Source organism: Pelophylax lessonae, assembly GCF_965119305.1.
Source record: "Pelophylax lessonae genome assembly, chromosome: 4".
NCBI classification, from domain to species: domain Eukaryota; kingdom Metazoa; phylum Chordata; class Amphibia; order Anura; family Ranidae; genus Pelophylax; species Pelophylax lessonae.
Window position 1 is genome coordinate 179,375,228 of NC_138771.1, and position 24,236 is coordinate 179,399,463.

The 24,236-nt window shown below is 43.2% G+C and overlaps 1 protein-coding gene across 1 annotated transcript in view; it reads left to right on the forward strand.

Annotated features, from left to right (window-relative positions):
* ELAPOR2 (endosome-lysosome associated apoptosis and autophagy regulator family member 2) overlaps nt 1–24,236 on the forward strand; it is a 161,129-nt gene that overhangs the window by 81,343 nt on the left and 55,550 nt on the right. The window contains exons 3-8 of the mRNA XM_082253203.1: nt 789–984; nt 4,644–4,791; nt 5,912–5,998; nt 10,778–10,883; nt 19,313–19,465; nt 23,853–23,941. Of these exons, the coding sequence (XP_082109329.1) occupies nt 789–984; nt 4,644–4,791; nt 5,912–5,998; nt 10,778–10,883; nt 19,313–19,465; nt 23,853–23,941 (779 nt within the window). The remainder of the gene's footprint in view (nt 1–788; nt 985–4,643; nt 4,792–5,911; nt 5,999–10,777; nt 10,884–19,312; nt 19,466–23,852; nt 23,942–24,236) is intronic.

The window sequence follows — 24,236 nt, forward strand, 5'->3', positions numbered from 1 at the left end:
CTGATTGGTTTCTATTCAGCACCAGATTTTGCGCTCTCCAGTTTTAGTAAATAACCCTCAGTGAGCTTGCCTAAACTATAATGACCTGGCATATGCTAAAATCTTATAGTGACAATAGTTTTCAGAATCTGGTTTTAAAAATGTTGTATTTTATGAATTACTATAAGTCACCAGCATTAGTTGAGTGAATGGTCACATAAAAATTAACATATAAAATGATCATTAGAATTATCATATAAAAATTATCATATAAACTCAGAATGATTATTAGAATGATAACATAAAAAAAAAAAAAAGATACCTTCAAGTACTTATGTGGGGCCATATCATTCCTAATATAATTTTGTGGTAGGTGGACGAAGGCAAATGCCAGTGAATGCCTTGCAGTGCACAATAATTTGCTGCTTAATGTGTACCCTCTACCAATTCAGGAAGTTACAATGAATAAATATTGCTTCCACTGCAGACTTACAATATTAAGTAGAACAGAAATAATTTTCTTGCACATTAATTAAAATGAACATTTTGCAAAAATGCACTGCAATCTAATACAGAAGATTCCTTACAATTTGTTATGCTTATGGGCTTATGCTACTTATTTAGCACTGTTACATCCAGGTTTGATGCTTTTGCTTTTAGGTCATCAAATTCGGGCTCAGGAGCTGAGTCAAAGCTTCTGGGTTATGGTTATGAACCTTTCTTTTTTGGTTAAATTCATTTTTTTTTCAGTTCTTGATCATCAGTCCATGGCCAATTTGCATTTACCAGATCTTATTTGTGTATTGCAGCTTTTTCTTGTGATTCGGGACAATACTTGGACATTAAGAACCAGTCATGCAGTGAATGTGCTGCAGGAACATATTCCCTTGGGACTGGGATCAAATTTGATGAATGGGATGAGATGCCATCAGGATTTTCCAATGTGGCAACATTCATGGAGACAACTGCTGACTTTTCTGGAAGCAGACCTGATAGCTGTGATAAGTATGTTTTTGTCTTATAAAAAAAAAATATTCTGTGCAGTTTTATCACAGTTTGCTCTCCTTAGCTACTAAAAGTGGAAACACACTGCAGTGTTTTTAAGTATTCCCACTCCAGTGCTTATTCATTCCTATCTGTTAATTTCTAATCGTTTTGAAATACGTGGTCAGTATTGTTTGTTTCTTGGTGACTCACTTGGCTTGATTTACTCAGAGTTGTATAAAGTACTCGAAACCCATACTTGAGTAAAAGTACAAGTGCTCGATCAAAAAGTGACTTGAGTAGAAGTGGAAGTGCTCGATCAAAAAGTGACTTGAGTAGAAGTACTAAAGTATTCAACATTTTTTGTACTTAAGTATTGCAAGTGGTTTTTTTTAAAAATGTTGCTACTCAAGTACTGAAAGTAAAAGTACCAGTAGTTTTGAAAAAAAAATTGCTACGCAAGTACTGAAAGTTAAAGTACAAGTACTGTGTTATGTAGTTATTAAAGAAAGAAGTCAAAAGTTTGAACATAATATTGTTTTTTATTATTTCAAATGCAGCTTTTTTTATACATACAGTTGCATTTATTTTCGTATGCGCTGATAATACACATGTTTTGAGCTTCATGAAACCTGCCATCTACTGTTCTGGCAGTGGTAATTTTTATAATTGTAACAAGTAACTATGCAGCACAAAAAAAAATATCGGAGTAGAAGTATTGAAATCATTGAAAAAATGTAGTGAAGTAAAAGTGGAAGTAGGAGAAAAAAATTCTACTCCAGGAAAGTACAGATACCGCCTTTCGGTACTTAAGTACAGTAGTGAAGTAGTTCTACTTAGTTACTATACATCTCTGGATTTACTAAAACCGGAGAGTGCAAAATCTGGTGCAGCTGGCAAAGTAGCCAATCAGCTTCTAACTTCAGCTTGTTAAATTAAAGTGTTACTAAACCCACAACAGTAAAACCAGTCTGAATATGAACCTAAGGGGTTCATCCTCTGAATTGTGTAAAAAGGCTGTTTGATCCTCTCTTCACTGATCCTCCCCTTTTTTTTACTGTCCCCAATTCATCTCCTGATAGTACAGAGCATTAGGAGGTACTCTGCACATGTTCAGTTTGTGTGTATTGCTAGAGAGGTTTTTTTTTTTTTTTTTTTTTTTTGGGAGGGTGCATGTGATCAGCACAGGGCCAATCAGCACTGTCCACACAGAAAGTCAGGGGTCATGCAGCCTCATAGGACAGACAGAGGAGAATTAAAACTCCTCCTACAAGCTTTAACCAGACACTGATAGAAGTCACAAGACTGCTATATACTGCTGATGAGAAAAAGTATTTAGCAGTTTATATTTACTAAAATAATTGCATTTCCATGTTCTGTGTACTGTGGGAGACCAGATACAGTGAATGCAGGGTCCTGGGTTTAGTAACACTTTAATCTTTGACATTAAAACCTAGAAGCTGATAGGTTTCTATGCAGAGCTGCACCAGATTTTTTACTCTCCAGTTTTAATTAAAAAAAAACCCCACTGTCTTTTATATTGCTTAGTAAATAAAGCAATCATTACCCTTATATTTCATCTACTTCTATATCCAGTTATTTGCTGCTGAGCTAAAACCAGATGCTATATATGGGTCTCCCAGGTCCTGAATGCAGACAGCAGTAATTTAAATCTAGCTATAGACATGAGATGGCAGTCAAACGTTCTCCATTTATAAATGTTGCAGCATGTCCACAATGGTTTTGGAATCTGATCATTATTGATCAATAATTATCTCATGTCTACATGTAGCCTAGAGGTGCCCGGCAGTCACTGGGGAATGTTAACTCGATACAATATCTAATGGCCAGAGAAAGAATTGATTGACTGTGATGAATATTATTATGTTACAGGCCATTGCGTGCAATGCTCCCCCTTTCCTCTCCATAAGTACAAACATTCAAGTAAACCTGATGCAACCTGGCATGTCTGCAATTCTGTACAATGATTGTCTGTAAAAAACACTTTATGACTTCTTGACTTCAAGCATTAACTAAGTAGTTCCTCCTGGAGCATCTTTAGATGGTTTGTGGAATCTTACTTATTTTGGGGATAGATATATAACCAAGGCAGTAAGTTGATGTTGTGAATAACTCAACAACAATATGGCCTCATGTACACCGGACGTTTGAAAAACTCTTCTGGATGCTGGAACTTGACAGCTAGTGAACAAAGTTAAAAAAACCCATCCGTTTGACCACTTTTACATGCCAAGTTTACCGGCATTCATTTGTGTTTTCATTTAGAAATGTTTTAAAGATAACAGTTTTTACTGATTTTTAATGCCTACAATATTCCCTCCCTCCCTCCCTCCCTCGCTCCCTCCCTCGCTCCCTCCCTCGCTCTCTCTCGTTTTTTCCCTATTGCAAATTGTCAGCATAAGTATCAAAATAGGTGTAGCGCTATCCTTAAATGGCTGCTGAATTATGTGACCTTAGAAAATTGAAAAAAACTATTAATGCAGTGACACGTGGGTAAAAAAAGCACAATAAAACCAATAAACATACACAACTATCTACCTCTAATTAATGAATGTCCACTTTTGATATAGGAATATCATTTTTGTGTATTATTTATTTATTTTTTATTTCAGGTACCTGTCAATTTACGCAGCGCTTTACATATACATTGCACATTCACATCAGTCCCTGCCCTCAAGGAGCTCACAATCTAAGGTCCCTAACTCACATACATACACAGTAGGGCCAATTTTTTATGCAGGATCCAATTAACCTACCAGCATGTCTTTGGAGTGTGCTACACATTTATTCACATTCTACTTTTTGCACAATTGCACTATGCACTTTTAGAGCTTATAATTGTTTACTCTTCACATTATCTACTTCTTATTAATTCATTTTCTCTTTTTATGCATATTGATAATCATTTTTGTGTATTACATATTTTATCCACATTCTGCATTTTTGCACTTTTGCACTGTGCACTTTCAGCATTATTTAATTGTGTATGTTTAATGGTTTTATTGTGCTTTTTTTTTTACCCACGTGTCACTGCATTAATAGTTTTTTTTAAATTTTCTAAGATCACATAATTCAGCAGCCATTTAAGGATAGCGCTACGCCTATTTTGATACTATTTACATTTTAGTCGCTGAGGATTAGAGTGTTAGCTGCAATCCTATAGTACTCATTATCCTTTTTTTCACTCCTGTATACTTATAGCGTGAGAGTCTTCCATATTTATTCTCAAATTGTCAGCACTGTTTTCCTATTACAAACATCTATAAACGAAAACGCCTATAAATGTTTCTACTGCGTTTAGACACGTTTGCACGCTGTTAGAAGCATTTGGGGTTTCAAATGCCTAAAAACTTCTGTCCTGAACACATTTTTTTGCTTTTAAGAAAATGCCACTAAACTCAACTGCCTCTAAGCGACTATAAAAAACTCAGAGTACATGGACAGATAAGATAACAGAGGAGAGTTCAGGGGCTGCTGAAAAAAATGCCCAACCGCTCCTAAACGTCCGTTTATCAGCAGCAGAGTACATGAAGCCTAAGTGTGAATAAGCACTGAGTTGCTATTTTAATTTGTACCGCTGTCTGTTTAATGCAAGAAAATTGACAGTATGAAAAATGGTAAATAATATACATTAAAATGTTCCTTTCATGTCTTCTCAGCTCATCGTGGATTCCTAAAGGCAATTACATAGAATCTAATCGGGATGACTGTACTGTTTCCCTCATCTATGCTGTGCATCTGAAGAAAGCTGGATCGGTGTCATTTGATTATCAGTATCTTGACAACAATATATTTTTTGAATTCTTTGTAAGATTTATTTTCTATAATTTTGTTTTTTTTATTATTTATATTCCTGACATCCTTTTTTACAGTCACAGGCCATTGCGTGGCCATTTGCGTTGCTCCACAGTAAATGATTACACCACAGTACATGATTAATTAAGACAATTAGGAAAGAATTTATAAACTAGTACAATGAACACTATATTAAAATCGCATTATTTTAATATTTCCATATTTATTACTCGTGTTGCCAGGACAGTAGATTAGAGAACATGCTTGACTTTCCCACAATTGAGTGGATCAAATGATAATGGTTAAGTTAATTGTTTTTTAGAAATGTTTTTTCAAAGTTTCTTTAACCACTTGCCGACCGCCGCAAGTACATATACTGCGGCGGTCAGCCCCTCACAGACAAAGTGACAAATTGGCCTAAAATGTTAAAAAATTTAGATTTTTTACATTTTTTTGGGGGAATTTCATATAAAAAAATGTGAAAAATATTGTTATTTTTGCAAAATTGACGCTCTTTTTTTTGTTTATAGCGCATGATCAAAAAATCGCACAGGTGATCAAATACCACCAAAAGAAAGCTCTGTTTGTGGGAAAAAAAGGACGTCAAATTTGTTTAGGTACAGCGTTGCACGACCGCGCAATTGTCCGTTAAAGTCACGCAGTGCCGAATCGCAAAATAGGCCCTGGTCAGGAAGGGGGTAAAATCTTCCGGGGCTTAAGTTGTTAAAGCTGGTCATTCAGGCAATTTTAAGTCAGACTTTTTATCTCTCAAAACAATCTTTCTTTCTTTTTTTTTTTTTACATTTTTCCAGTAAGTGTATTGAGATGTGTGTACACATCACAAACATACATGCACTTAGCATACCTCTCTGTTACCTTGGGAAGGAAAAATAGCCGTCAACTGGAAATACCAAAATCAATTAATAGTCTTTTCTTGTAGTATTGACTATCAAGTGGTGTCTGCTGCAGTGTAAATGTTCCACACCTATCATTGATGGTCATCCAATCCTTCTTATATATATTGACAGGAAATGTGATGAGCATGTAATATCTGTGGGTACCTTAACTGTTTTCTTTTACTTTGATTCTACTCCCATCTGTTATTGACTTTTAGTTGTTTTATGTCTCACAGATTCAGAATGACCAGTGCCAGGAAACAAGCTCTTCGGGTGACAAGTGGGTGAAGTTGTCCGATAACGGTGAATGGATGCATCATTCGGTATGTTTTTTTTCTTAACAATATTTTATTACTGATAACTTGTATATCTCATACTCTGTGGCAAATGTTCATTACTGCATTCATTGTATATCTAAATCTGTGGCTAAGACAAAGCCGTAATAAAATTTATTTATACACCAATGTCATTTTCTTCAAACCTCTTTGAACGACTGCAAAACCAATAAAGTTTAATCTCCTGAGCCTTTTGGGTCCATAACTTTAAATAATTAAAGTAAGTCCCCGTTCACACTGGGGCGACCTGTGAGGCGACCTGGTCGCCTCACAGGTCGCCGTAGGTCGCCTTCCATAGGGAAGCTGCGGACCCGTTCTAATAGGAGCGACACAAGTCGCTCCGACTTAGAAAAAGGGTCCGGAGCTTCTTTGGGGCGACCCGGAGCGACCGTCATAGACTTCAATGTTATGAAGTCCGTGCCGGCCGCTTCGAGGTCTCGTGGCGAGCAGCGTGCCGCGACCTCAGAGGTCGCCCCGGGAAGTAGCGTCGCTGCTATGTGAACGGGGCCTAAAACAAACAATGTGACAGCTAGGCAACTAGCATTTTCAGAAAATTGGCAGTTGGCTCTCCATGTTTTTGTTTTTACTTTAAATAAATAAAGGATATCCATTCCTCTTGTAGCCAGCATATCTTCAATAATTTCCTTTGTCTCCCTTTTTCATGCAAAAAGGTATCACAGCTATGAGCTCCTTCATCCCAATTTTTGTTTCCCAGCACACATAAAAAAATATATAATGAATATAACTAAGAAAACGAAAAACAGTCTCTAAGCATATAAATGCTGCTTCTTATTTGTATGATTTAGAACTCATAGAATAGACTTAAAATACCTACCTTAGTGCCCATAGGCGTGCGCAGCCTATTGCATTAGGGTGTGCACCCCAAAGCTCAAACACACATGCGTGTGTATATATATATATATATATATATATATATATATATATATATACACACACATACACACACTATATATATATATATATATATATATATATATATATACACACACACATAAACACTTGTCAAAAGTATTGGGACACTAAAAGGTTTTTGCACTTAAGTTAAATTGTATGGCAAATATCTGTAGAGGGGTTCCACCATCACTGCTAAGTTTTGAAAAAGATGTATGCCTTATTTTCCTTTTGATGAGTATTACAGGTGAAATTACATGTGAGGCACTGATATGGACTGATAGGCAGCACTAATAGGCGCTTGTTCTCAGCACTGACTGGCACTGATGAGGCTGCACTGATGGGTACTGATAGGTGGCACTGATAGGCAGCACTTATTGGCAGCACTGATGGGCACTAATAGGCATCACTGATAGGCGGCATTGGTGGGCACTGATTGGTGGCACTGATAGGAAGCACTGATAGGCACTGTTAGATGTGTCTGATGGGCACTGATGAGGCGGCACTGGTGGGCACTGATAGGTGGCACTGATGAGGCGGCACTGCTGGGCACTGATAGGCACTATTAGGTGACACTGATGGGCACTGATGAAGTGGCACTGGTGGGCACTGATAGGTGGCACTGGTGGGCACTGATAGGTGGCACTACTGGGCACTGATAGGTGGCACTACTGGGCACCACTTATGGACACTAACAGGGGAGAGGGGGAGTTTCACATTCAGCAGACAGTGAGACTTGCAAGAGCTGCTCAGTGTGTGTGCAGTGGCGTACCTAGAGAATTTGGCACCCGGGGCGGATCCTATATCTGGCACCCCCCCCCCCCCAACTTTAAAATGTAAGCACCCACAAAAATTTGTAATGTTTTCAGGAATATTTATTGCACAAAATTCACAGCCCCCCCCCCCCCAATCACAGTGCCCCTTGCAGTCTGCCCCCTGTCTCTCTAATCACAGTTCCCCCTTTTGCACTCTCTGCCTCCCCTGCACAGTCCTACCTTCAGCATAAATAGATAGCTAATATTATTAGCAATGTGTTTACAGGAGATGGTCAGAGACTACAGACATGATAAAGGAGATGGTCAGAGACTGCAAACATGATACAGGAGATGGTCAGAGACTGCAAACATGATACATGAGATGGTCAGAGACTACAGACATGATAAAGGAGATGGTCAGAGACTGCAGACAGGATACAGTAGATGGTCAGAGACTGCAGACATGATACAGTAGATGGTCAGAGACTGCAGACGTGATACAGGAGATGGTCAGAGACTACAGACATGATAAAGGAGATGGTCAGAGACTGCAGACGTGATACAGGAGATGGTCAGAGACTGCAAACATGATACATGAGATGGTCAGAGACTGTAGACATGGTACAGGAGATGGTCAGAGACTGCAGACGTGATACATGAGATGGTCAGAGACTGTAGACATGATACAGGAGATGGTCAGAGACTGCAAACATGATACATGAGATGGTCAGAGACTGTAGACATGGTACAGGAGATGGTCAGAGACTGCAGATGTGATACAGGAGATGGTCAGAGACTGTAGACATGGTACAGGAGATGGTCAGAGACTGCAGACATGGTACAGGAGATGGTCAGAGACTGCAGATGTGATACAGGAGATGGTCAGAGACTGCAGACATGATACAGGAGATGGTCAGAGACTGAGGACATGATACAGGAGATGCTCGGAGACTGAGGACATGATACAGGAGATGCTCGGAGACTGAGGACATGATAGAAGATAGAAGAGCACTAGGGGGGCCGGAGAGCACAGGGCAAGCAGAGAGCACTGGAGGAGCTGAAGGCTGAAGGGCACGGTGGGGGGGGGCTGGAGAGAATAAAGAGGGGATTTGGAAAGCATTGTAGGGGGGTTGGAAGGCGCGGGGGGGGAGCACTGGGGGGGGGGCGAGCACGGAAAACCAGGAGGGTGGAGAGCACTGGGAGGGACAGCGAGCACTTGGGGGGCGGGCAGGGAAAACCAGGGGGGTGGAGAGCACTTGGGGGGCGGCAGGGAAAACCAGGGGGGTGGAGAGCACTTGGGGGGCGGCAGGGAAAACCAGGGGGGTGGAGAGCACTGGGTGGGGGACAGGGAGCACTTAGGGGGCGGGCAAGGAAAACCAGGAGGTGGAGAGCACTGGGGGGGACAGGGAGCACTTGGGGGGCGGCAGGGAAAACCAGGGGGGTGGAGAGCACTGGGTGGGGGACAGGGAGCACTTAGGGGGCGGGCAAGGAAAACCAGGGGGTGGAGAGCACTGGGGGGGACAGGGAGCACTTGGGGGGAGGGAGATGAAAAGCACTGTGGGGGGCTGAAGAGCATGGGGGGTGCTAAAGAACAGGGGGGTCTAGTGCCTTTGGGGGGGGCTAAGAGCAGAGGGGGGGATTACGAGCACCGGGGGGCTAGCAAAAGAAGTTGTATAGGAGGGGGATGGGGCAGCTGCATATAGATGAATTGATCTTTCCCTATTCTTCCTGCAGGAGGGAGAGGAGGAGAATCAGTTATTCAGCAGCTGCAGAAAGAATAGGGAAAGATGAATCCCTCTATATGCAGCTTCCCCACCCCCCTCCTATCCAGCACACACACTTGAGCAATGGGAACGCACTCACCTTCTTCCCGCCGAGGCTCCGCCCCCTTCTTCCCGCCGAGGCTCCGCCCCTCCCCGCGAGGCTCCGCCCCCTTCTTCCCATCCCGGCTCCGCCCCCCGCTGGCAGCACGGACTGAAGGAGCTGCCACTGCAGCTGCCTTCACCCTGCGATGTGGGATCTCAGAGAACGCCGGCTGACACCCCACATTGGTACCCCACTGTGTGTATGACACTGTCATGTAATGTAGCTGCTTTCAGGGAGAAAGCCCAGCTGTAAAAAAAAGCGGTGATGTCGGGGGTGGGCGGGATCAAGCAGCTGTCAAACACCAGCCAATGATTGGGCTGCTTAAGAAAGGGGCGGAGCCACATAAACGAAGCGGCCGCCCAGACCCCATCCTATTGGCTGGTGTTTGATAGCTGTTCGGTCCCGCCCACCCCCGACATCACCCCTGAGTTTTGACAGCTCGTCTTTCTCCCTGCAAGCATTAACATTACCTAACAGTGTCACACACACACTGAGCGGCTCTGACAAGCCTCACTATCTGCTGGAGCCAACAGCACAGCCGCCTCTCCACCAAGTATCTCACTACCCTCAGTGGCATAGATGGAGAAGCCGACCCAACACTAACAGACACAGGGTGATTAGGGTGTGCCCAGGCACACCCGGCACACCCCGTGCGCACGCCTATGTTAGTGCCTAAGATTTTCAAAGAAACATAATTTTTAAATAATAGAAATTAAATATTTTTCCCTATATAGTTGTGATGGTGCAGTTATAGGCTATTTAAAAGATAATCCTATATATTTAATTTATTTAGTATGGATATTTTTGGAGTAATTAAAAACCTGTTTGGCCTGTTTTTGTGTGAACCACCAATACCAGATTTATATTTGATCTATTTTTATGAGATTTCTCAGTAACAATATTTTAAATGTGAATTAGGCTGGTCATTAACCATTCAGTATTTGCAAGAGATCTATCACTATGAAATTGAAATGAGGGACACCTTTTTGCATATGATATTTACACAATGGACTTGTCCCTGCTATACCCCCTAATCGCATGGAATGGCATAAAACAAGAATCGCCTAAACTGACTTGAGCTTTTTTTTATACTTTATATTAATTTAAACTTTACAGAGTGCAAGTGTTTGGTGATTCCAGAGAAGAGACAAATCTCTCTACACCCATCATTCTTGACTGTACTTATCCAAAGAAGAAAACAAGTAACTTTCATGATCATATTTTTCTCTTTCAGGTACCTCTAAAGTCTGGAAGTAACATTCTGTATTGGAGAACTACAGGCATTCTTTTAGGGTCAAAAGTGGTGAAGCCTGTGTTGATAAAGAATATTACAATAGAAGGTAACAGGAATATTAAAACCCCATATACCAGATTTATGTTCTAGTTCTAGGAATTTTTGGCTTTCTTGGCACGGTGAAAAAAGTTTTTAAAGTGTAATACCACTTTTGCAATCAAATGTGAAAAAATCATGTTACCGTTCACAAAGTAATGCAAAAAAATATTTTCTACCATTTGGATGTTTGTTTGGAGCAGGCCTTTGGGTAGATGGCAACCTGCTTTGAACAATTTGACATGAAAACAAACTCTGTCTGTTCACAAGAAGGACACTCTGAGTTTCAATATAATACAATACATTGGTGAGTCAAGCTTCTAGATCTTTAACCCTTTGTTAGGATAGACAGTGTTTAAATCTAGTTTACAGCTGATAATGAGATCTGCCAACAAAGTTCAGACAGGCATTAGTTATGATAAATGTTAACTCCCCAGCCCCATCATAAACATTATTTTTAACACTTTGTATTAGTTTAGATTTTTAACAATAATATAAACACATATCCACACGCAGGGCCATCTTTAATATTGATTGGGCCCTGGGCAAATATTTTCGTGAGCCCTCCCGAATCCACTTTCCAGAAATTTGCACACAGTGCGGGCTCAAGGGGCAGCTGCTTTGGGCCCCACAACAATGACTGGGCCCGGGACAGCTGCCCCTTTTGCCCTGTGTTAATGAAGGCACTGTCCACACGTCACAGTATAATAAAACATGGACAATATGTGTAAGCAAATCGTTCATCCTGATAAGGAAAAATCAAGTGTGATACAGATCAAATGTTTACACTGTGGGAAAATAATTGGTTGAACATAAAAAATGTACATACGTGAATTATCATTCAGTTAGGCACGAGCGGCAATATACTTTGAGTATAGTTTTGCTGGTGGTAATAGCCACCCCCCCAGCATAGTGTGTTTTGTGAACAAAGGAACAAAAGGATATAAGAGGGGAGAAGATGGAGAAGGAAACATGTGAGAGTACAAATAGTTTGATCTGTATAGAAGGGAGGGAGGAAAAGGGGATATAAAAGAGGAGGATTTATCTAACTAAATAATGCTAAACCTTCTGGTCCATTATTTTGGCCGAGGTCCAGCACATCTCATTATATTGGCTGTTTTGAACCAGGATCTGAGTAAGGAGAGACACCTCTATAAGATAGGGAGAGGGAGGGAAGGAGGGAATGCATTAAAATGAAATAAGGGGAACGATCACTAGGTTTGTGCATAGATAAATAGTGGCCCTGTGTCTAATATAGGTGTGACAAGAAATGATTTTCCCATCCATTTTTTATAGCCTTGTATGATTCTGATCTGTGTAATCTCAAAAGCATTACAGAGAAAGGGAAGTTAAAGTGTTACTAAACCCAGGAACCTGCATTCACTATATCTGGTCTCCCACAGTATGCAGATCATGGAAATGCAATTTTCTCTTACGTCCTCCGACAGTCACCGCCCACTCATACAGTCGTCACAAATGGGTATTGACTTCCGCTCCGCAGGAGTAGCTAGGCATAAGACTTGTTAGTAACAAAAGCTTTTAGCATAGACACACCCATGGGGGCTGTCCCACTGGTCAATACCCCCCCTGCATTAAGCCATCCCAACCCAGTTTGTCTCTGCCTAGCGTCAAGGAAATAATTCAATCAGGATACAAGATCGAATTCCTTTCACGGCCTGCGGACAGATTTTTCCCCTCAAATCTTCAGTTGACCCCGGGCGTTTACAGGACCTGCATCAAGTGGTGCAGGATCTCCTGGCTCAGGGGGTGATTGTCCCGGTGCCTCATCGGGACAGGTTTCGGGGGTTTTACTCCAATCTGTTCACTGTGCCCAGAAAGGAGGACAAGGTGCGTCCAATCCTGGACTTGAAAGCTCTGAACCGATTTGTGCGCGTTCGGAAGTTCCGCATGGAATCCCTCCACTCAGTTGTAGCCTCCCTGAGTCCAGGGGAATTCCTGGCCTCTATCGACCTGAAGGATGTGTACCTTCACATCCCCATCTTCGAGGGTCATCAGAGGTACCTCCGGTTCGCCATTGCGTAGGATCATTATCAGTTTGTAGCGTTACCTTTCGGTCTCGCTTCGGCTCCAAGGGTCTTTACCAAAGTGCTGGCGCCTGTTCTGGGCCTGTTGAGGGCACAGGGCATTGCGGTCTTGGGATATCTGGATGATCTCCTGTTAAGATCGAGTGTCAGTCTGAGCCTGACGTGCGATCTGTCAACTACGGTGCAGACGCTTCAGGAGTTCGGTTGGACCATCAACGTTCAGAAGTCGACGTTGTCTCCTTCGGTTCACCTTCCCTATCTGGGAATGGTTCTGGACTCCGCTCAAGCGAAGGTTTTTCTGCCGGAGGACAAGCCCCGGACCCTTCAAAACTAAGTCAGGTCCCTCAGGGACAACCAGTCCTCGTCGCTCAGGACCTGTATGCGGTGCCTGGGGTTGATGGTATCAGCCTTCGAGGCGATCCCGTTTGCTCAGTTTCACACTCGATCTCTCCAAGCAGAGATTCTGGCCAGGTGGGACAGACTTCCTTAGTCCTTGGATCTGAGGGTCTCGTTGAGTCGCCAGACCAGAAGGGATCTTCTGTGGTGGCTTCAGTCCCCGGCTGTGTCGGAAGGAAAATCCTTCCGTCCGTTACTGTGGACAGTGATTACCACGGATGCCAGCTTGTCGGGCTGGAGTGGGGTCCTGGGCAACCTGTCTGCCCAGGGCATTTGGTCGGCGGAGGAATTCTCCCTTCCGATCAACATTTTGGAATTAAGAGCGATCAAGCTCTGTCTCCTCCAGTGGTCGGATCGACTTCAGGGCCGTCCTGTTCAGGTACAGACGGACAATGCTACCGCGGTGGCTTACATCAACCACCAAGGGGGCACCAGGAGGGCCCGGGCGGCCCAAGAGGTGATTGGCATTCTTTCTTGGGCCGAGACTCATTTCCTGGCAATATCGGCAGTTCATATTCCGGGTGTGGAGAATTGGCAGGCCGACTATCTGAGCCGCCAGACCCTGGACCAGGGGGAATGGTCCCTACACCCGGAGGTCTTCCAAATGCTGTGTGCGAAGTGGGGATCCCCAGATGTGGATCTGTTCGCGTCTCGGCTAAACCACAAGGTGGAAAGGTTCGTGGCAAGAACGCCTCAGATGCGTTGGTGGCCCCTTGGCATCAGTATCGTCTGATGTATGCCTTTCCTCCAATTCAGTTGTTGTCCAGGTTCCTTCGCAGGCTGGCCTCGGAACCGAACTTGGTGATTCTGGTGGCACCGGACTGGCCACGCCGGTCCTGGTACGTGGACATCGTTCACCTAGCGGTCGAGCCTCCTTGGCGGCTACCACTGCGGGAAGATCTGCTGTCTCAGGGACCGATCTTCCATCCTGCTTTACAGTCGCTGGCTTTAACGGCATGGCTGTTGAAAGCCAGGTCCTGAGAGACAGGGGTCTCTCCCCAGAGGTCATTCCATTCCTACAGAGTGGGCAACGACATGGCAAATGAGGTTTAACGTGGAGAAGTGTAAGGTTTTGCACTTGGGGACTAAAAACATAAAAACACAATACACGTTAGGAGGGGAACCCTTGGGGGAATCAAAAATGGAGAAGGATCTGGGAGTCTTGGTTGATGATAGATTAGGCAACAGCATGCAATGTCAAGCGGCAGCTGCCAAAGCCAGCAGAACGTTAGCATGCATAAAGAAAGGGATGTATTCCAGAGATAAGACTATAATCCTTCCACTTTATAAAACTCTGGTCCGACCGCATCTGGAGTATTCCGTCCAGTTCTGGTCGCCAGTCCTCAGGAGGGATGTGTTGGAGCTGGAGAGAGTCCAGAGAAGGGCAACTAAACTAATTAGGGGATTGGAGAACCTTGAATATGAAGAGCGTCTACAATCGCTCGATTTATTCTCCCTGGAGAAGAGACGTCTGAGGGGGGACATGATAGCAATTTATAAATATCTTAATGGGGATCCCAGCTTAGAAAAAAAGCTGTTCATTCGAAGGGATTGCATGGGGACTCGAGGGCATACAATGCGATTAGAGGAGAAGCGTTTTAACCTCAGGCAACGAGGAGGGTTCTTTACTGTTAGGGCAACAAGATTGTGGAATTCTCTACCACAAGAGGTGGTTTCTGCGGGTAGTATTGTGGATTTCAAAAGACTCTTAGACTTACATCTCAAGGATCAGAACATTCAGGGGTATGTGAGATGATTACAGCCACACACACCTACACAGGTTGAACTGGATAGACTATTGTCTTTATTCAACCTCACCTACTATGTAACTATGTAACTATGTACTTTAATCAAGGCTAGGAAAGCCTCCTCTGGTAAGATTTATTACCGCCCCTGGAAAGCCTATTTTGCCTGGTGTGAGTCCAGGGGGTTCTCTCCTCGCTCATACTCGGTGACGAGAGTGTTGGCTTTCCTTCAGACTGGTGTGGACCAGCGCCTGGCGCTGGTCACGATAAAGGGCCAGGTATCTGCACTGGCTGTTCTTTTTCAGCGCCCTGTGGCGTCTCATTCCTTAATTCGCACCTTCATTCAAGGTGTGCGACATTTGGCCCCTCCTCGGAGGGAGCCTCTACCTCCATGGGCCTTTACTTGAACTTGGTTCTGTCCGTGTTGCAGCGTGCTCCCTTTGAAAACATCCGGGAGATATCGTTGCTTCTGCTGTCTAAGAAGGTTGCTTTTCTAGTGGCGATCACTTCGGCTTGCAGAGTATCGCGGCGTTGTCTTGCCGCTCTCCCTACTTGGTGGTTCACAAGGATAAGGTGGTCTTGCGACCTCATTCGTCTTTTCTCCCTAAGGTGGTCTCTGACTTTCACCTTAATGAGGACATTGTTTTGCCTTCGCTCTGTGCGAAGCCTAAGCATCCTAAGGAGGTTGCATTGCATTCCTTGGATGTTGTCAGGGCGATCAGGGTTTACCTGTCGTCCACTGAATCCTTTCGGAAATCGGATTTCCTCTTTGTCCTTCCTGAGGGACCTGGGAAGGGCATGGCTGCGTCTGCAGCACCCATTGCCAAATGGATCAGACAGACCATTGTACAGGCCTATGCTTTGAAGGAATGGGTTCCACCCTTCCCTGTTAAGGCACACTCTACCAGATCTTTGAGTACGTCTTGGGCCTACCTCGGTGGCCCAGGTGTGCAAGGCTACGACTTGGTCGTCAATGCACACCTTTTCCAAATTCTATAAGGTCGATGTTTTGGCATCAGCTGATGCCTCCTTTAGCCGCAAAGTTCTCAGTGCGGCAGTGCCATAGGGGACCCTTGTTTTTTTGTGGGTCCCTGGCTGTTGGGGTTGTTTATCCCCTGGGTTATTTGCTTTCCTGGGCTGTTGCTCCTGTTGAGCTTTTTCCGTTGCCCAGAAGTTTCTCTTACTGTGTGTGTAAGGTTCCTTTCTCTGATGTGGGTACTGCGTTGCCTTTTCTACGGTTGCATCTCCCACCCCTCATGTCTTCACTGCTTTGGGACGTCCCATTGGTGACGACTGTATGAGTGGGCGGCGACTGTCGGAGGACGTAAGAGAAAACGGAATTTTTTGTAAAATCTTACCGTAAAATTCCTTTCTCTGAGTCCTCCGACAGTCGCCGCCCCGCCCCTCTTTTGGGGTTTTTTTCTGGTACACCTACTGCTATGCTACCAAACTGAGTTGGGATGGCTTAATGCAGGGGGGGTATTGACCAGTGGGACAGCCCCCATGGGTGTGTCTATGCTAAAAGCTTTTGTTACTAACAAGTCTTATGCCTTGCTACACCTGCGGAGCGGAAGTCAATACCCATTGGTGACGACTGTATGAGTGGGTGGCGACTGTCGGAGGACTCAGAGAAAGGAATTTTACGGTAAGATTTTACAAAAAATTTCGTTATTTTAATAAATATAAAATATGAAATACCTTTTTTCAGCAACAGTATATAGCAGTCTTGTGACTTCTATTGGTGTCCCCCGGAGCACTGGTTAAAGCTTGTAGGAGCAGTTTTCATTCTACTCTGACTGTCCTGTGAGGCTGCATGACCCTTGACCTTTTGTCTGGACAGTGTTGATTGGCCCTGAGCTGATCACATGCACCCCCCCCCCCAAAAAAAAACAAAAACCTCTAGCAATACACACTGAGCTTGTGCAGAGTGCCCCCTAGTGCTCTGTTCTATTAGCAGATGGATTGAGGATAGTAAAAAAAGGACAGGATTAGAGTAGACGGGATCAAACAGCCTTTTTTCACAATGCGCAGGATTAACCTTTAGGTTCCACAGTGAGTATAACAAACATGCTTAACTGCATATACACACTGATTTTACTGTTGTGGGTTTAGTAACACTTTAAGCAAGATTTTTATGCAGCAATTGTAATTATTTTTTTAAAGTTATGCTAAGTGAAAGGGAACATGTAACAAATATAAAGTAAGGGCCCTTTCACACGGGCGCTCCGTATGTCCGCAAATCATCGTATTTTTTTGCGGATGATTTACGGACATAATGTAAGTCAATGGCATTGCGGATGTCAGCGGAATACCATCCGCTGACATCCGATTTTCTTCCTTTCAGTTCTGTTCCATTTTTTGGAACGGAACAGAACCCTATTTTTCCTCCGTTCAAAAAACAGAAAGGAAGCAAAATCGGATGTCAGCTGTGTCATCCGCTGACATCCGCAATGCCCATAGACTTACATTATGTCTGTATATCATCCACAAACGAATGGGATGATATGCGGACATACGGAGCGGATGACACAAGTGTCATCCGCTCCGTGAAAAAAAAGAAAAAAGGACCGGAGCGGAGAAAATAAAAACTGATTGCTCGTGTGAAAGAGCCCTAAGTGTTAACACAGTTTGCCTGCAAAAGTGGAGTAAACTTTAAGCCTGAATATACATTGTTGCAGGATAAAACATTCTGCTTTGTACAACGTAAAATATTCTATTTAAATTTCACACAATAGAATGCACAGCTGCCTGAAATGTCTCTATCTACAATAAGTGCAGGGCACATGAACTTCTAGGTATGAAGAAAACCTTACAACAGAAACATATTGACATATTTTACATATTTTACATGCACATATTTTACATGCACATCTGCTAAGTTGTTAGCACTCCTGCCTAGCAGCAGGTGGGTTGTGGGTTCGAATCCTCACCATGGCAGTGCTTGCACACAATTTGCATGTTCTCCCTGTGCCTGCGTGGGTTTCCTCCCACACTCCAAGGACATGCTGGTAGGTTAATTGGCTCCTGTCTAAATTGGCCCTACTACATGTATGAATGTGAATTAGAGACCTTAGATTGTAAGCTCCTTGAGGGCAGGGACTGATATGAATGTGTTATATGTTTTACGTGCTGTGTAAAATCATGGTGCTAGATAAGTACCTGTAATAAATAACAGGCAACTTGACAAAGCGCATGCGCGCGAAACATGTAGTTGCGGCAACCAGAAAGCAAGATTGTTGACACATGTGACCAGCCCGACCTCCGACCTCCGGATCGTCACTTCCGGTGACGCGATCCCTACGTCACTTCCGGTGATCGCGGAAGTTGCGGACAACCCGGAGATCCGACACAGGCAAGCTGCAGTTATCGTAGGGCCGTGCGGCGGCCACGCACAGTGTCCTCCCCTCAGCTGGACTACGGCACCCACGTGCCCCTCGAGGTACCCCACTCTTTATTCCATCATTTTTACCCAACATCTGTATCAAGTGGGACGCCAGCAGACTCCCAAATAACATCGGTCATCAACCTGTTGTTGGTACATCCCCCCTTGGTATCCCACAGCAACCCAAGGTGGGGGAGGTTTGTCGGGACTGTCATGGTTGATCTTTTTAACCCTTTATGATTTCAATAAACATGAGTGATATTACACAGAGACATTTTTTGGTTTTGTATCTATAGAGGACAGTTACCCATTGACACCAGTGAGCACCACCCTTCTTTACAGTGTTGCCTATTCATGATCTCATCCCATGTTTAGGGTTTGGCAGCCTTGGAAGGTCACAGTTTACAGCTTATTTATACATTATTTTCACAATTGGTTCCATTATTACCTAGGGACATCGCTAGATGAGCGCCTGGACTATTTTTTTTTTTTGTGTTTTTTTTTGTGTATTACCTGTAATAAATAAACTGCCCAATCCTAAGGCCTTATGATGAAGCAGTTCTTGCAAAACTTGGCAAGCTGCTTCTGGTCATGCCCATGTTGTGAAATGTTTACTTTAATGAGGATTCTCTGTAGCTAGCAGTTTGTGTGCAGTCCATCTATTGTGGAAGGAGACCTTTTAATAGGGCAAGTTGGGACAAGGCATCTACACTACGGTTGCTGCAGCTACCTGTTATTAATCACCAAGATAGTTGTACCCCTCTGCCTTTGAGATATCAACTGTTATATGTGGAACTCATCACTGGCTTACTGCATCACCCGTTTACTGCATCTTTCATGTTGCTAAATCCATCTGTTACAATCTTTGCAGGTGTTGCCTACACATCAGAATGCTTTCCTTGTAAACCTGGCACATACAGTGATACAGCTGGATCCTCCTCTTGCAAGTTGTGTCCCAGAAACAGATTTTCTGACAAAGGAGCCAAGGAATGCACTGTGTGCAATCAAGAAACCCAATATTCAGGTAAATTCTTACTGTCATGTTGTAGGCACTGAAACGAAAATGCATACAAATACCAGTCATTAGTGTATAGTATTTAGGAATACAATATCTAACAAAAGTGAGTACACCCCTCACATTTTTGTAAATATTTTATGATATCTTTTCATGTGACAACACTGAAGAAATGACACTTTGCTACAATGTAAAGTAGTCAGTGTACAGCTTGTATAACAGTGTAAATTTCCTGTCCCCTCAAAATAACTCAACACACAGCATTAATGTCTAAACAGCTGGCAACAAAAGTGAGTACACCCCTAAGTGAAAATTGGGCCCAATTAGCCATTTTCCTTTCCCGGTGTTATGTGACTCATTCGTGTTACAAGGTCTCGGGTGTTAATGGAGAGCAGGTGTGTTAAGTTTGGTGTTATCACTCTCACTCTCTCATACTGGTTAATGGAAGTTCAACATGGCACCTCATGGCAAAGAACTCTCTGAGGATCTGAAAAAAAGAATTGTTGCTCTACATAAAGATGGCCTAGGCTATAAGAAGATTGCCAAAACCCTGAAACTGAGGTGCAGCACAGTGACCAAGACAAGCAGTTTAATAGGACAGGTTCCACTCAGAACAGGCCTCGCCATGGTCAACCAAAGAAGTTGAGTGCACATGCTCAGCGTCATATCCAGAGATTGTCTTTGGGAAATAGACATATGAGTGCTGCCAGAATTGTTGCAGAGGTTGAAGGGGTGGGGGGTCAGCCTGTCAGTGCTCAGACCATACACCGCACACTGCATCAAATTGGTCTGCATGGCTGTCGTCCCAGAAGCCTCTTCTAAAGATGATTCACAAGAAAGCCCACAAACAGTTTGCTAAAGACAAGCAGACTAAGGACATGGTTTATTGGAACCATGTCCTGTGGTCTGATGAGACCAAAATAAACTTATATGGTTCAGATGGTGTCAAGCGTGTGTGGTGGCAACCAGGTGAGGAGTACAAAGACAAGTGTGTCCTGCCTACAGTCAGTCATGGTGGGGGGAGTGTCGTGGTCTAGGGCTACATGAGTGCTGCCGGTTCTGGGGAGCTACAGTTCATTGAGGGAACCATGAATGCCAACATGTACTATGACATACTGAAGCAGACCATGATCCCCTTTCTTCAGAGACTGGGCCGCAGGACTGTATTCCAACATGATAACCACCCCTAACACACCTCCCAAGACGACCACTGCCTTGCTAAAGAAGCTGAGGGTGAAGGTGATGGACTGGCCAAGCATGTCTCCAGACCTAAACCCTATTGAGCATCTGTGGGGCATCCTCAAACGGAATGTGGAGAAGCGCAAACATTTACCTTTATCCTGTCTTAAAGTGATTGTAATCGGTCACCTTGTAAAACAACCCATTCAGTTTAAATTGAAAGGAAAGGCAAAACATTTGTGTATAGATATAGAAAAAAGAATTATAAATACCTTTTTTCCCTTTTTTTAAGTGATCACATTCCCTCTGCTCTCAGCTGCATAGGAGCTGGGAGGAGGAGAAGCAGCAGCAGCATACTGAGCTTGCCAGTGAATGGCTGTGCAGTTTGTGTGTGTCAGGAAAAGTCTGATCATTGGAGGAGAGTACACTGAGTCCCCAGGCTAGCTAGAGAACTGACCACGGTGTGTTCTTCTGCTAAATGTGGTCAATTTTTAATGGGAAAGCAGAGGGACTGACAGGAACAGCAGAGATTTCACATAGGAAGGAATACAAAGAGAACAGGATACTTTCTCATACAATTAGATAGTACAGGAGGTAAAAATCAGGAATATGACATTTTGGGGTAACAAACACTTTAAATATGAGGTTAATGTTTTTACAATGATTGTTTGATCCATGATTGAGTGATCCATGATAAGTGATTCTAAAGCTTATTTTATTTAAATGAATAAACATGTTATACTTACCTGCTTTGTGCAATGGTTTTGCACAGGGCAGTCCCAATCCTCGCAGGCAGTCTGGGGAATGTAATGTATAACACAGTGTTCAGAACAGGGCAGTTTGCGGTACATTATGTACAAATGTGGACAGTGAAATCTACTGGGTATGTATAGTGACGGTCAGTGGAAAAGTGGGTAGGTACAGTGACGGTCAGTGGAGGAGTGGGCAGGTGTACAGTAATGATCATTGGAGAAGTGGGTAGGTACAGTGACGCTCAGTGGAGAAGTGGGTAGGTACAGTGAGAGTCAGTACAGAAGGGGGTAGGTACAATGATTGTCAGTGGAAAAGTGGGTAGGTACAGTGACGGTCAGTGGAGGAGTGGGCAGGTGTACAGTAATGATCATTGGAGAAGTGGGTAGGTACAGTGACGCTCAGTGGAGAAGTGGGTAGGTACAGTGAGAGTCAGTACAGAAGGGGGTAGGTACAATGATTGTCAGTGGAGAAGTGGGTAGGTACAGTGAGAGTCAGTGGGGAAGTGAGTAGGTGCAGCAATGGTCAGTGGAGAAGTTGTTAGGTACAGTGAGAGTCAGTAGAGAAGGGGGTAGGTACAATGATGGTCAGTGGAGAAGTGGGTAGGTACAATGAGAGTCAGTGGAGAAGTGAGTAGGTACAGCAATGGTCAGTGGAGAAGTTGGTAGGTAGAGTGAGAGTCAGTAGAGAAGGGGGTAGGTACAATGATGGTCAGTGGAGAAGTGAGTAGGTACAGCAATGGTCAGTGGAGAAGTTGGTAGGTAGAGTGAGAGTCAGTAGAGCAGTGTTAATTTTGGCAGCAAATTTCAATTTAGTTTTAGTCTTAGTCTTAGGACTAAAATGGCATTTTAGTTTTAGTCCCATTTTAGTCTTCTGCAAGTGTTTTAGTTTTAGTCGTATTTAGTCGACTAAAACTCCAGTATATTTTAGTCGACTAAAACGCCCTACATTTTAGTCGACTAAAACTCATTTTAGTCATCTATAATCAAATGGGTGTAGTTCAATTGTAATTTGTAATGCATTATTTAATTATTTCTCTACAATTTCCAAACTCATTATATACTAGTGCTGGTCCTGGAGTGAAAAATCTAATATGTTATTATTTATGCTTTGAGCATGCACCAGTGTTAATTTTTGGCAGCAAATTTCGATTTAGTTTTAGTTATAGTCTTTTGACTAAAATGCCATTTTCGTTTTAGTCGTATTTTAGTCTTAAGACTAAAATGCCATTTTAGTTTTAGTCGTATTTTAGTCACCTGAATTGTGTTAGTCGACGAAAACGTTTTAGTCGGTTTTAGTCGACGAAATTAACACTGCAGTAGAGAAGGGGGTAGGTACAATGATGGTCAGTGGAGAAGTGGGTAGGTACAATGAGAGTCAGTGGAGAAGTGAGTAGGTACAATGAGAGTCAGTGGAGAAGTGAGTAGGTACAGCAATGGTCAGTGGAGAAGTTGATAAAAAGTAAGGTTGACCCACGCTGTGGACCTAAATAGTATATAAGGTTGGTACGTGCAGCTGCTGCCCTCACTGCGGACTGCCACCTGGTGGTAGTGTCCCATAAAATACAAAAAGTGCTAATGTGCAAGTCAGTAGGGGCGCTGCCTATTATAAATTCTAAACTGAATATAAACAATTGTTTACTGTATATTCAGTTTAGATAGAATTTATAATTGGCAGCACCCCTACTCACTTGCACATTAGCACAGTGGAGAAGTTGGTAGGTAAAGTGAGAGTCAGTGGAGAGGTGGGTAGGTACAGCAATAGTCAGTGGAGAAGTAGGTAGATACAGCAACGGGCAGTGGGGAAATGCATGGGTGAAGTAGCTGTCACATGAGAAGTTCAACGGTTGTTACTAGAGATGTATGTACAGGATGTGTAGTGGCAGTCAGTGGACAAGTGTGTAGGTATAGTGGTGCTCATTGGAAATTGGGTAGGTGAAGTAACAGTCAGTGCAGAAATGAATAGGTAAAGTGACATCCAATGGAGAGTAGGGTAAGTGTGGAGATGGTCAGTGGAAAAGGCGGTAGGTACAGCGATGATCAGTGGAGAAATAGGTAGATAAAGTGAAGATGAGAGTTGAGAAATGCATAGGTGCGGTATCTGTCACTTTAGAAGAGTATAAGTTCAATGACTGTCACTAGAGAACTGTGTGGGTGTAAGAAGGGGGGGGGGGGGCAAGATTCCCTTAATTTGGGATGTCTTCTCACTTCCTGTTTTTTTCTATAGGACAGGAAGTAAAGGTAAATCTCACCAATGGTGCACAGATGGCTAAAAACTGATGGGTATAATCCTACCTTACTCTATTTAAAATGGAAAAAAAGAAAAGTTTGCCTAGTGGGTTTACTTTAATGAACATTGCAGTCCCACCAAGAAAGTGTCATATTTACAGTGCATTACATTTAGCTCACTCCAGGAAGCATCTAATAAACAATATTCAAAGCTATTTTTGTGCATGTTTCTTTTTCAGATGAAGGATCCAGCAAGTGTGTGGAGCGTCCTCCGTGCACAAACAAAGATTTATTCCAGATCCATACACCCTGTGACATGGAGGGAAAGGTATGATGAAATGCTGACTTCACTCTCTCAATCATTTCTGATTATTTGTAATCCTTAAGATGCAAGCATTAGTTAATAGATAGGAAAGTTTATCATGTTAACTTGTTTTAATCTTTTTGTGTACATTTTTTCAGTTTCTTCTTGGTTTCCATGCCAAGGCAAATGATGTCATACATCCCAGGAGTCTTCAGGGAGGGAGGAGGGGTTTGCTGAGCTAAGCACACCCTCCTGCTTGTATGACTGAGCTAGGAGCAGATAGATTCCTGGACGTAAATGTTACATGAATCATCTGCCC